We start from the raw sequence: 14,404 nt of genomic DNA on the forward strand, positions 1-14,404 counted from the left end.
TGGCCTGAGAGGCAAGTCCAAAGCGGATGCTACTGAGGACATGCAATAGTTGAGGGAAGCAATTGGTATCAAAGGTCCCAATCCCAACGGAGGTAGGAGGGAGGGAGACAGGAGCAGCTGCTGCTTAAAGAGCCGACCTGGTGGGCGCGGTGGCTCACGTCTGTAATCCCAGCACTTTGAGAGGCTGAGGTGGGTGGATCGCAAGGTCAGGAGGTTGAGACCAGCCTGGCCAACATAATGAAACCCCGTCTCTACTAAAAACACAAAAATTAACCGGGCGTGGTGGCGGGCGCCTGTAGTCCCAGCTACTCAGGAGGCTGAGGCAGAAGAATCGCTTGAAGCCGGGAGGTGGAGGTTGTGGTGAGCTGAGTTTGCGCCACTGCACTCCAGCCTGGGCAACAGAGCAAGACTCCATCTCAAAAAATAAAAATAAATGCCGACCCGAGGCCAATTCCCAGGATGAGTTCTCAGACCCAGCGGCCACGCTTGAGCACGAGGTCATGCCTGTTCTCCAGACAGACTCAGATCCAGGTCAAGCCAGGCTGGCGCACAGAGTGATGTGGCACCAAGGGCAACCTCGGGCGATACCTGAGGGCTGAGCTGTAGTTCCCTCGAGGCAAGGGATGCCCTCGTGGCCTCAGCTGTGGGGCGAAGAGAAAATGGGCTGCAAAGCAGGGCAGGGTTTCATTGCCGCGGCTCAACAAGTGGTAAAGCAGCAAGGCTGGCTTTGGAATCAGAAGTCTGGGGCTCTGACCTTGCCACTTCCTGCCGTGTGATCTTTAGAGTTAACTCTTGGCTGCTTCGCAAGAAACTCGCCAATGTCCCTGCCCTGTCCACCACACAGAGTTGATGGGTCTAGCAGATAAGCTGCCATCTGGGAAGATGCTACGTAAACTGCAGGTCCCTGTTCAGACACTGTGGTGTTCTGCTGATCCACGATGCCTTGTATTTTGTCATCATCTTTGTCCTGGGAGAAATCACTGGGGTTTGACAACAGGTGACCAGCTAGGTGTCATACAGGGCCAGGATGGTCCCCCCGGATCCCAAGCTTTCTCATCTCCTATCTCGAGTCACACACAACTTCAGGCTGGGACTGGGGAAGACAGGAAGAAATGAAGCCTCACCCCTTTCTCCAACCCACCTGGCCCATGAACTCTCCAGCCACGAAAGGGGTCACTCCTCCGTGGAGGCCCATTAGTTTCATGACGCACACTCCCAGCCCAGCTGCTAGTCTCTTCCAGCAGGTGCATGAGCAGGTTTGGCCACGGCCTCAACTCACTTCCAGGCACAGATCCAGCAAAATCAGACTCCATGTGTACTCACCGTCCTAGGAGTTGACATCGTCAAAATAACTTACTGGGTCGTTTCTGATTGTAAAAGTAATTGTATCTTCATTTCAGAAAAGTAGAAAATGTAAAACAAACACTATTAATCTTGGCACATTCCTTTTGCCTTTTTATTTCCGTCAATTTCCCGTATCTCCCTGATTCCTGAAGAATTCCATCTGACCTCTAACTGCCCCTTCCTGACCCTACCGCAGGGAGGCTGAGTCCCGAGATCCTTCTTACTCCCTTCATTCAGCACAGAACTGGGGTGGGACAGTAAGGGTTAAGGGCATTACCAATTCCCAGTGATTGAATTGTAATGAGGACGAGATGCTAAATTAAAGTTTATTGCAGAATAAAAGTGTGTGCAGTCAGCATTTGTAAGAGGCTACAATGAGATGCCTTCTAGGACTTGGCAATACAATTAGGTAGAGTTAAAACAGTACAGTGCACACACAGATGAGATGCGCTGTCTGCAGGAATCACTTTAAAAGATCAGTTAGCTTTAGGAAAGGCAGAGCTAGTCTTGAATGCTAGTCAAGAGGTGATTAAACATGGAAGAAGCAATGGCCTCATCAGAGCGTAGAGATATTTGCAGAGACATGGTATGGGGTGCGGGGTGGGGCGGCACTGTATGGAGGACAGAGAAGGGGACAAAGAGGGAAGCCTGTCAGTGTTTCTCCTCCACTGTGTTGGGACCAGGTGCACTGAGGTAGATGAGGCACTAGTCTGTGGGAAGGTGTCTGCTGGGTTAGGGGGATGGAGTAATGCAGACAATGGGCCAAGAGTGCGGACTCTAGAGCCAAAGTGACCGGGTTCAAACCCTGACTGCCACTCATGTACGAGCTGTGCCACACTGGGTAAAGATGTGGACTTCTTGAGCTCTTTTCCTGATCTGTGAAATGGGGCTGCTGTAATCTCCCTCACAGGGTTGCTGTGGAGATTATGCATAGAAAGCTTAAGGTAGCCATTGAACTAAAATTAATATTAACAAGGATTTTATTACTGATAATGACTTTATTTAGCAGTTCCTAGGAAGGTTGTTCAATAGACTCCAACCCCTGAAGCTGTTCTTTTCTGAGTATGGACTTGCCGCGCTGAGGCCTGGCCCCCGAGTATTGGTGACCAAGCGACCCCCCAGGCTCTGCCGGGCAGCAGCCTCCCTCAATGCCTGATCTTCAGTTAGAACTGCAGCCAACACTGCCCCACATGGCACGTGTAAGCCGAACAGAAAGGCTGTAACTGCGTGTGAAATAAATGCTATTTGGTGGTGGTGGTGGGGGGGGGGTGTCAAGTTTTATTTGCTATAAACCCAATGTAGCCAGAGTTCTGGGAGTTATCATGAGTGGTGACTATGGGTAGATACTGCGGACAGTACAATTTATCTGCACCTCATGAGGTCTTGTAAAGGTTTAATGGGGTAATGGCCATACGCTATTTCCTAGCATGTAGGAAAGACCTGATATATAAATGTTTCACACTTTGCAAACGTGAGTTTTGGTTTTGGGGTTGGGTACACTCCAAAACAGCAGATTTGTTCTGGTATAAAAGAAAAAAAAAATCACGTTTATTTTACAAGGCAGTTATTTTCTTAAAGTGTTACATATCAAGGAAAGTTGAGCTGTCTGTAGGAAAACAATATAATTTTAGGAAATTACAGAAGAGTCAACATTGTGCTTAAAACTTTAAAATAGTTTTTAAAAATAGCAGAGTAAGTGAATATTGCCAGGTATGAACAGCCTTAAAAAGTGAGGTGGACACAACGATATAGAAGCTCAATATTAAAGCCGCTAGTGATAAGTTGCTTTGAGAAGTGTTCAGGCTACTAAGAGAACACTGCTTCAACCTTAATCGAAAAAAGAATTGATAGCACTAACTGAAACATGGCCTTTTCCTAGAACAGCTAACTCTCAGTTACCTACAGTAATGAAAAAGAGCAGTGACAATTTTTAAATGGTGAATAATTCCAAAATTAATGTCGAGAAGTGCCCTATTTCTGTGTTGATGTGAGAGACACTGATATCCGGGAACTTACAGCACTGACCACGCGCGTGGAACTCCCACTGGCTTCCCCCTTCTTCCCTCCTCCTCGGTGGGAGAGGACAAAATTGTACTACTGAAAAGCCTGAAATATAACGGCCTCCTCAGTTCTGGTTCACACCTCCTCTGGAGAAGGGGACAGAAGAGAACACTGTTAAAACTTTGTTTTCCTCATGTAAAAAAGCCAGAACGTGACCATAAAATTTTGCAAACAAGATGTGGGAATATTAAGAGCTGACTGTAGAAATATTTTAACTTGTGCTTTTTCTCCTGCCCAGTAGTATCTGTACCACTAAACTTAGATCTATGGACAGCTTTATAAATTATCCAGGTGCACCTATTACCCAAGTCAAGAATTAAATTAGCATAAAAGGGGTTTGTTATCGGTCCCAAAATACTTGTGATGGTTCAAATAGACCAAGAAGTGGAGGATTAGAAGTAAAGCCGGCCGGGTGTGGTGGCTCACGCCTGTAATCCCAGCACTTTCGGAAGCCGAGGAGGGTGGATCACGAGGTCATGAGATCAAGACCATCCTGGCTAACACGGTGAAACCCCGTTTCTACTAAAAATACAAAAAATTAGCTGGGCGTGGTGGTGGGCGCCTGTAGTCCCAGCTACTCGGCAGGCTGAGGCAGGAGAATGGCATGAACCTGGGAGGCAGAGCTGGCAGTGAGCCGAGATCGTGCCACTGCACTCCAGCCTGGGCGAAGGAGCGAGACTCTGTCTCAAAAAAAAAAAAAAAAAAAAAAAAAAAAAAAAAAAAAAAAAAAAGTAAAGCCACCACTCCCAAGATAGAATCAAATCCAAACAGTATTTCAGGAAAGCAACTACGTTGTTTTGTTCTGCTCTTGGTGCTTTTGTTTTTGTTTTATTTTGTATTATATGACCTTGAATTACAAGTCTTCCCCTCCCAGGAAAGGACTGTTCTTCAGGGCTGTTCTTAGATTCTTATTTCATATCTTAAAAATGACATAGTAAAAAAGACCTAGATGTGATAGTAAACCCTTATTTTTTAATATACCAAACAGTTGTAACCACAAAAGCACTGTAATCATCATTTCTTGGAAAAGTTATAAGCATATTTGAAACTTGAAACTTCTAAAATCTTGGCTAGAGAAGAAAACTAAATTCTACATTTAGTGGAATCAAGCTTCTACCTAATAGCTTTTATACCAACTTTCCAAAAGTAGGAGTGGTACCAGGTTTCCATGTAAACCCAAGAAAGCAGTTTATCCATCCACACAGCCCAACCCTTGCTCCAATGAGCATATTACTGGGTCCGAAGTATACAGCTTTCATATCTGTCAGTCAGTGTGCAAGTGTTAACCACTTCATGTGACTGAGTTGAATGTTATAGTGCATGTTGCAGTCTAAACATTTTCTAAAGTGCCTATAAGTATACAAATTAGCAACATAGTATCAGCGTTACAGAGAATTCCTTCATATAATATAGAACAGGCCTAGAATTTAAAGTGAAACTACAATCTGTTTCAGTTGGTTTTGGAATGCAAGCATAAAGAAACAATTCCAGTTCAATAACATATTTCAGAGTATTATCAACAGTGCTAGGACAAAAATAAATCTTGTGCTTATTTAGAAAAGGTCATTTTGAGATCCAGGAGTGTCTGATACTTAGAATCCAATGGAATGTCTCTAATTCTATATAGTAGATAGTAGTAAGTGAAGCTTAGTGAGTTTTTAATTATAAAGAGATTGTGCAAATACATAAGGTGATTATCAACTATTATTAAATCCAAAAATTCCATTAAAATTGTGTCTAATCAGAATGGCAGTTCAGGAGTCTAAAAAAACAGGAACCTAGACAGAAGTCTTAGATGGTACTGAGAGACGGCCCAAGCCTGCCACTGAGCCAGCTGCAGAAATGTGGCCCCGTGACCACGTATATCCATGGCTTTAGAAATCTGGTTGACTCCATTGGTTTAGTGGTGGGAATGTGGGCCTGTGCAGAACGTTGACAGGAATGGTGTAGAGGAGAAAGCCCCTTTATACGCCCATCTGGAGAACGGGCTCACCCACAGGGTAAATCTAGACAGGGCCCTGGTGTTGCTGTTACAAACCTGAGTGCGTGACGCATGACTGCACTGCTGTGGCCTGACACACGGCTTGCAGGCATTTGGCTTCCACACCTGCCTTCAGTGAGCCATTCATGCACGGGAGGCACCGAGAACCTCGGGCAGGGCTCATCAGATGTCCCTGTGCCACCTGGGCCATGCCCTGGCAGGGGGAAGCTCCTCATGCTCACACCTGCCTCCACCTGCCCTCTCCTGGGCCTTTCCTAGAGCTCCTCTGACCCCCTTCTTGGTTTGTCTTGTTGAATCTTTAAATTTCAGTAAGTGGAGACTTTATGCTGCATTCTCATTTAGCATAGAAAGTTTTAACTCATACTGTTTGCAAAGGAAAATGTATACTCTGCCTTCTAAACCGTATAGATGTCTTGGCCACCTAAACCTAAAAAAAATTTCTATCTAGTAAACGACTTAAATTATACATACAACTGGGAAAGCAGATTCTTCCTTGAGTAGTTTGTGAATGATGCTAAATGGAGGCTTCAGGGGAGAACACAACTTTTTCTTACAAATCCAGCCGGGCGTGGTGGCTCATGCTTGTAATCCCAGCACTTGGGGAGGCCGAGGTGAGTGGATCACAAGGTCAGATCGAGACCATCCTGGCTAACATGGTGAAAGCCCGTCTCTACTAAAAATACAAAAAATCAGCCAGGTGTGGTGGCACGTGCCCGTAGTCCCAGCTACTCAGGAGGCTGAGGCAGGAGAATCGCTTGACCCCAGGAGGCAGAGGTTGTAGAGAGCCAAGATCACACCGCTGCACTCCAGCCTGGGCAGCAAGAGGGAAACTCCATCTCAAAAAAAAAAAAAAATTAATGTGACATAGAGATGTACCATAATGGTGCCAGAGCACAAGGGAATCTCAGAGCACAATGGCCTGAGAGCGCGCTTCTGCATAGTTAGGATGGACGTACTGTTCTGTCTCCAACTCTGATGTTCTCATTAGGCCATACTTAAAATTTCCAGGATTTGAAACTATGCCTCATGGATAGAAGGTTTGGAGAAATAGCAGTTAACTGACTCACAAGAATACCTGGTATAAATGGAGAGTAGAAATAGAATTCTGAAGAGAGCTAAATAAGAAAGAATTAGTCACTATTTTGTGCATGTGAGGGGAGAGAACACATACAACAGACAGACAGTGTGGGAAAGTGAATGGCTATTACGCTGAATATTTTCTCCTGACTTAGCAGCAAACTATTTCAACTGCTTTTACAGCTGCATAAAAATCCATGCATCACACTGAATTCTAATCCATTCCTCACTTAAGCCATACGAATGCTTCATACAACCAAATGAAGCAGAATTAATCAAACCTATTAGATTCAGTCCTGATCCCTAAAGGGCTTCTGTCTTTAGCATTTCCATGCTAACTAAAACTATTAATTTATGTTTTTTCCTTAAGATGTCAGATGTGGCTGCCTCCTAAATATGATACCTATATAACTTCCTAAGAGTTTTTCCCAGACTTGAAGAACAATTAAAAGCAGAGAAATGTTGGGGAACCCACCAAGAAGCCAGCTCAAATGCTGAAACACATTCCCCAGCTAGCCCCAGCCAAGTAAACCTCATCCTTCCCCTGGGTTCCCAGAGCTTTCTGGGTGTCATGAGTTGAATGTGTCATATATAGGACTGTGGGCCCCTTCATGGTGGGAATCAGGTCTTATTCATGCTGTGTCCCCACAGCACCCTGCAGGGGACAAGTGCTCAGCTAAGGCTGGATTGAGCATGAGACAGATGAGGTCATCTCTTCTCATGTGAATGTTTAGCTCAGCCCCAGTCACGGAGCCTTGTACAGACACTGGCCACAAACCATGGGCTGAGCTGGCCTCCAGTGACCTCCCAGAAGTAAGCCAAGGCAGCTCTGATCCAGACCCAGTGCAGGTGCGGGGAGAAGGGGAAGGGAAGAAACGGCATCTACCAGTGCACACTCAGTAGGGAGTGCTGCTTGCACAGGACAAGCAGGACAGGACGGGAGTGCCTGTGAACATGCCAAAGGGAATGGCAAAAGTCTCTCTGTGAAGGACTGGCTACCGAGAAAACACCGGCTCCTTCCCTTTCGGTACCTCCTCAATCTGATCCAAGATTCTCTGTGACCATCACTTCACCGACTTCAAATCTCCCAGTGAAATTAAGGCTGGGTCACAATTCATGACACCAGATGCTACATAGAAAGTAAGTCGAGATACAAAAGAAAACCGTTTATAATAAAAAGAATGTCTTAGTTGTAAGACGGAGAGAAGCTAATCAGCATACCACTGAACTGCTACGGTTGTTGGTTGGAGCGGGGCGGGGTGGGTAGAAAATATCAACAGCATTGGAAAAAAGGATCCACCAGACAAAGGTACAAAAGCTCGGTGTGGGTCCGAGGCTGCGGCTTCCTGTCTGGACTCTCACACGGTCGTTTCTATCGTTTCAATCACTTCCAGGTCAGACTGCGAGGGGGAGAGAAGGGTGCACTCATCCGGTTCCCAGCTGCTCTCTGGACTGTAATCTTCCTCTGAACTCAGTTCTGCTCCTTCTTCTGTGTCCTCGTCACACGATTCCACATAGTGAGCCCCGATCGCATTGATCCCAGAGTCCTCAGAACTTGAGGGAGAAGAGCAGTGATCTATTTTTGGTGTATTGCTCTCTTTTGAAATTAAGGCATCGTGTGCAGAGACCTCCTCAGGGCTCATTCTGTGGGAATGTGGCGCCGGCTGCTTCTGCACATAACACATCTTCCCATTAATACATTTAACCTGATAGTTGTCAATAAAGAGGTCTGAAATCATACAGTACCTCGGTGAGTCAGGGGGAAGGGGAGGCTGGAAGACAGATGCAAATTTCAAAAAGTGTTCAGTGAGCGAGACTGAGATCTGAATGGTGTTTGTGGGTTCCCGAGGCCTGGCAGGAATCTCAGTGCTTGGAAGCTGTTCCACAGGGGTCATAGGCTGATACATGTATTTGCCTGTGAAGACACAAAAAGACACTTGAAATCTATGAGTATTACACAAACTATATTAACATGGCCATAGTGGTTTCTGAGGACTCAATGTCTTTAAAAATATTTCAGTAACACCTCAAAAGAAACTAGTAATAAAATCATTCAACACTGGTATAGTCAATTAAAAAGTCAGCATGGTATATAATAATTTTCATCTAAAAGACTCAATCTACTTTCTAAATCTCAGTTTATATTTGTGTCTTTCTGATATCTCTGAAGTAGGTGGATAGACACTATAATCCTTACTTTACAGACAACTTTAAGTAATTTACTCATTATACTAGAACAAAAAAGGTCCACAATATAGCATGGTAAAAAATACAAGTTGTACAGCCGGGCGCAGTGATTCATGCCTGTAATGTGCAGATCACTTTAGGTCAGGAGTTCCAGACTAGCCTGGCCAACGTGGCAAAACCCTGTCTCTACTAAAAACACAAAACTTAGCTGGGCATGGTGGCACACGCCTGTAATCCCAGTTACTCGGGAGTCTGAGGCACGAGAATCCCTTGATCCAGAAGCGGAGGTTGCAGTGAGCCGAGATTGTGCCACTGCACTCCAGCCTGGGCGACAGAGTGAGACCCTGTCTCAAAAAAAAAAAAAAAAAAACAAGTTGTAAAACAGTATAATGTACTGTAAAATTATAATTCCATGTTTATCTCTAATAATGTTTGTGTTAATGTATATATTTTTCCAGTTTTTAAATGTAAGTTTATCATCAGAATTATGGGAGATTCTCACTTTCCAGGTGTCTATGTTCTAATTATAATATACATACACCTATATATTTATTTAATAGGTAGTGGCCCACTGGATTGTCCCGGCCACCCTCAATGACTGGGGTAAAGTTTAGGGTGGGAAATGGTTTCTCTGAGGACCAAAGCTCATCAGTGGCCTAATCAGGAGGTGTCTCCCCCGCACCCCTCCCCGACACCAATTCCACTGGCACTAAGCAACCTAAGCCAAGCAGAAGCAAAGGGCAAACGCACAGAGGGATGCAGAGGACACCCTGCTGGGTGTTTCTAGGAAGCCCACAAGCTTATCTCCAAGCCTTGCTCTCTGCTCTGAGCCCTCAACTGTTTCCCACATAGTTGACATGGAAGTAAAACCTAAATGGATTTGGTCCTCATCCCATTTTTCATTCAACATCTAGCAAAGCCTCCCACATGCTAAGGAAATGGGGTTGAAAATATCCAATCTGTAAGTCTAAAGTGATTTCAAAACAAAAAGCTAAAGCAGGGATGGGGGGTTCCTAAAAATCCCAGAGACAAGTAGCCACAATCGTGGGCATCATTTTTAATTTTTCCTAATTTAGCCAATTTATTGGTTCATGTTGTATCTTCTGCACATTGTTGACAGGGCTTTTAACCTTAGCACTACCTGCATTTTGGACCAGATAATTCTTCGTTGTGGTGGGGAGGTGTGCTATCCTAGGCAGCATCCTCGGCCTCTCCCCACTAGATGCCAGTAGCAGCTCCTTCCCAAATGAGACAAATTCCCCAACGGGTGAAATCACCCTGATTAAGAACCAGTGATTTATGGTATCTTCATGAGCATCTTTTTGCAGGCGAATTACTCATGTGTATGGTACTTGCTCCTGTTTATTTCTTTGTCAGACTGGAAATCCTAGGACAGGAATCACATTTGTAAGGAAAACTAGCTTAGGTTTTATAATGTTAATGATGCCACAGGAGAGTAGCAATTTCAGATTAGAAATGAAGTAGTAAAGAGGCCACAAATCATGCAACATCAGTAATCTCTTAAGATCAATCAAGCCTGCTTATATTTTTTGTTTTTTAACTCCTGCACAAAAAAGCCACTCAGGTACCACAATTTCTTTATAACCAAATTACTCTAAAAAGACCTTCATTTTCATCCTGGGGTACCATATGAAAAAAGTACATTTAAAGTCGTTAAGCCTCTGGGTTCCCAGGGTGCTTCCAAGCCTGGACGTACCTCATGCAAACCCCACAGTCTGATAAAAACGCATTGAGAAGAACCCAGTCACACCTGCCTGGGGAAACTATGTTTAAAATATACCAGGCGTCTTCATTTCTCCAGCTCTTTAAAAGGTAATTACTACTTGTCAGGCAGAGTTAAAATCAGGTCAGATGTAAGAGGTGGTATGGTAGGTAGGACCTCTGACCCTAAGCACTGTGGACACTATTGGCTGAAGGGCTAAAGAAGGCTGACCTTTAAGCCTCCCTCCAGATCCTCCAGCCCCAGGATGAGAGCAATGTATGCTTGGGCACGGGATAGAGAACGGACTTAGAGAACCTGGGGAACTACTCTTCTGTCCACAGAGTGGTAAATAAAACGCGGAATGAAGGTTTCGTCTTTTTCATTCTTGGCTGGTAGTTACTGAGCTCAGGAGGCTGTGGAAGGCAGGCAGTCAAGATGTGCTTGTTGTATATGCTGATTAGGTTCATCCTGCCCTAAGTAACCTGTGGTTTAGTTATCCACTTATCACGGCCACAGGAGGATCCTCGTAGCTGATTCATACCTTCCAGAACCATCCTCAGATCCAGAGGGAACAAGGCTTTATTTGTCCAAAGATAGAGGGAAAAGGTGAAGCCCGGCTTTGGGACTTTCCTCACTCCATCTCTTTTTTTTCCTTCCCCTCCTTTATACTTCTTCATAATTTCTTTGCTTTCTTTCCTCTTGGTTCTACTCTTTCTCTGGTCCCCACTCATCCAAAGCTCTGTTTTTCTTTCTTGAAAGTGTAGTGCTGTGGACTGAATGTTTGTATCCCCACGAACTTCATGTTGAAACCCTAATCCCCAGTGTGATGGTATTTGGGGGTGAGGCCTTGGAGGAGTACTTAGATTTAGATGAGGTTTAGAAGGTGGAGCCTCTCATCATTGGTTTAGTGCCCTATGAGAAGAGGAAGAGACCAGATCCCTTTCTCCTCTATGTGAGGGTACAGCATCTGCAAACCAGGATGAGCGTCCTCATCAGACACTGACTCTGCCTCACTCTTAGAATTCTCAGCTTCTAGACTGTGAGAAATACACGTTTGTTGTTTAAGCCACCCAGTCTGTGGTATTTTATTATAGCAGCCCAAACTGACCAGGACATGTAGTAAAAGAGAAATGCAGCTGGGTGAGGAAGATGTGAACCAGATTCCACTTCTTTCTACAAGGTACGTCTATTAAATGTGTTTACTCAGAGCGAGGGTGAGAGCCTATTTTCTGGTGATATGGGGATGCAAAGAAAGAGAGGAGGAAAATAGTAAAGATGGCCACATAAAAAACAACCTTTAGTAATCACCTTTGAAATATCAATCATTACATAATACTATATTGTTTATAAACACAGAAATAATTAAACTCAAAGATATAGTTTTATAGGGCTGTGAAGGGTTAGTGCTTTGCTCCAGTCCCTGATAACTTACATCCCTGGGGTATCCTAGGCCGAGAATCCATGTTCACATAGCTCCGAGGCACTGCAAGATCCTGAATTATCAGAGAGATTCAATTATGTTTACTATGAGAATAAAATGAACACACTTCTTCAACAGCAAGGATTGAAACGGGTTTCTGGTGATTTAGCCAAGAAATTCAATAACCACTATATTCTCTGAACAATCTTAATTAAGGGTTTACTGTGTTAAAGAATAAATGGATGAGAACTTTTAAAACCTAAAGCTCTAAAAGGAAAAGATACTCAGAGTGAGGGCTTAGAGAAAAAGAGAGCAAAAGGAGCATCAGTTTGATCCAGCAATTCCACTTTTGGGTACACACCCAAAAGAATGGAAAGCAGAGTCTCAGGGATATTTGAATATCCATGTTCACAGCAGCATCACTGGCAATATGCAAAAGCTGGAAGCAACACAAGTGTCCATGATGGATGAACAGATAAACAAGAGGTCATATACACGTAAAATATATTAGCCTTTAAAAGGAAGGAAATCCTGACCCATGCTACAACTAGATGAACCTTGAGGACACTATGCTAAGGGAAATAAGCCCGTCACAGTAAGACAAATACTCTGATTCCACTTGCTTGATGTATCTAAAGTAGTCAACTCATAGAAACCGAAAGCAAGAGTGGCGTTTGCCAGGGACTGGGCATACAGGGGATGGGGAGTTGTTGTTTAATGGGTAGAGTTTGAGTTTTACAAGATGAAAAAAGGTGTGGAAATGGATGGTAGTGATGGTTGCACAATATAAATGGACTTAACACCACTGAACTGTACACTTAAAAATGGTTAAGATGGTAATTATGTATATTTTACCAAAATTTACCAAGAAAATGAGTGGCCTGAGGTAAACTGCACGCATAGTTCAGTTCTTTGACTTTATGTATTTTAAATTAGTTTTATACTTTTTTTTTTTTTTGAGATGGAGTCTCTCTCTGCTGCGCAGGCTGGAGGGCAATAGCACGATCTTGGCTCACCGCAACCTCCGCCTCCTGGGTTCATGCGATTCTCCTGCCTCAGCCTCCCGAGTAGCTGGGATTACAGGCATGCGCCACCATGCCCAGCTAATCTTGTATTTTTGGTAGGGACGGAGTTTCTTCACGTTAGTCAGGCTGGTCTCAAACTCCCGACCTCAGGTGATCCACCTGCCTCGGCCTCCCAAAGTGCTGGGATTACAGGTGTGAGCCACTGTGCCCGGCTATACTTTTAAATTAGTATAGTTCACTGTATTAACAGACTACAGGGAAAAAACCCATATGATCTGGAATATTTAAAGAATTCTTGCCACTCCATAATGAGAAAACAACCCAATTTTCTTAAAAAGGGGTGTGGCTACATAAGAGTAAGACTGAGGTATCTTTACAGTGATGGAAATGTTCTGTATCTTGCCTGTATTCATGTCAACACCTTGGTTGTGACACTGTACTACTGTTTTGCAACTTAATTGCCATTGGGGGGAACTAGGCAAAGGGCACATGACGGCTCTGTATTTCTTAAAATTTTATATAAATCTATGATTTTTTTTCAAAATGTATAATCTAAAACAACAGGGAAATAATCACCATAGATGTGATGACATACCCTTTTTTGGTGTATTGTATTAGGAGGCACATGCTGTTGATACACTTCGTTACAGGTGATGTTTATTAACTTTGTGGTGCCTGTCTAGGTTTCTCCTTTATAAAGTTACTATTTTTCTCTTTGTAAGATATTTTAGGACTGTGCAAATATCCTGTTTCTCACCATACTTTCACCAATTTTAGCATGGATAGGTGGCTCTTGTCTGCAACAAATATTACTGTGGTGTTTGCCAAACTGATTTTTTTTAAACCACACACCATGATTCTTCAGATTTTCTATTTACGTCACTCCTTCTAGATTTATTAATTGGAATTCTATGTGTGAAATTGAAGATACTGAGATGAAATCACATCTTGTCAGACCCAAACAAACTAAAGCCAGCAGAGCCTGAAGAGGGGAGGGTTTGTGCTACGTCTGAGATAAAGACTTGTCTCAAGGACTTTCTAAAATAACTCTAAGAGATTCTTACTTTAGGACTGCAGCAATTCAGATAAGATGCCCTCGAAAGAACACCTGCCCAGTAACGGCATCTCCACTGATAAACTGAGGCCAACTTGCATTATAATTCCCAAACAAATTCAACATATTTGGAGACTTTTTTCCTGATTTTTTTTTCTTGGTTGACACAAGCACCAAAAGCTGCTCCTTCTCCCTCATTTATTTATTTATTTATTCAATTATTTATATAAGCATGGACCCACAGGTATTTATTCTGTGTATTGCTACCTGTTACTATCATTTATTTTGTTACTTATATTGTTCCAGATTTAGCTCTTGGGACCTGTGTCCTTTCAACTATTCCCATCCTTGACCGAAGACTTCTTTACTTTCTGGCAGTAGAAGACATTACTCGTTTATTTGTACTTTACCTGCAGCCATTTCTCCAAGGAGCCCTAGTTCCTTTTATTAAGAACTTACACACATTCTTCAGATTGTTGTTAAAATACTCCTGTGAAGTGGAATCTTAGTT

The 14,404-nt window shown here is 43.5% G+C and overlaps 1 protein-coding gene across 1 annotated transcript in view; it reads right to left on the reverse strand.

The window, feature by feature from the left end:
* Positions 1–2,870: 2,870 nt before the first annotated feature.
* The window catches only part of C3H3orf70 (chromosome 3 C3orf70 homolog), a 75,202-nt gene continuing 63,668 nt past the window's right edge, over positions 2,871–14,404 (reverse strand). The window contains exon 2 of the mRNA XM_001149727.7: positions 2,871–8,399. Coding sequence (XP_001149727.1) covers positions 7,843–8,399 — 557 coding nt within the window. The 3' untranslated portion in view covers positions 2,871–7,842. The remainder of the gene's footprint in view (positions 8,400–14,404) is intronic.

This window comes from Pan troglodytes, chromosome 2 (genome assembly GCF_028858775.2).
Source record: "Pan troglodytes isolate AG18354 chromosome 2, NHGRI_mPanTro3-v2.0_pri, whole genome shotgun sequence".
Classification (NCBI taxonomy): Eukaryota; Metazoa; Chordata; class Mammalia; order Primates; family Hominidae; genus Pan; species Pan troglodytes.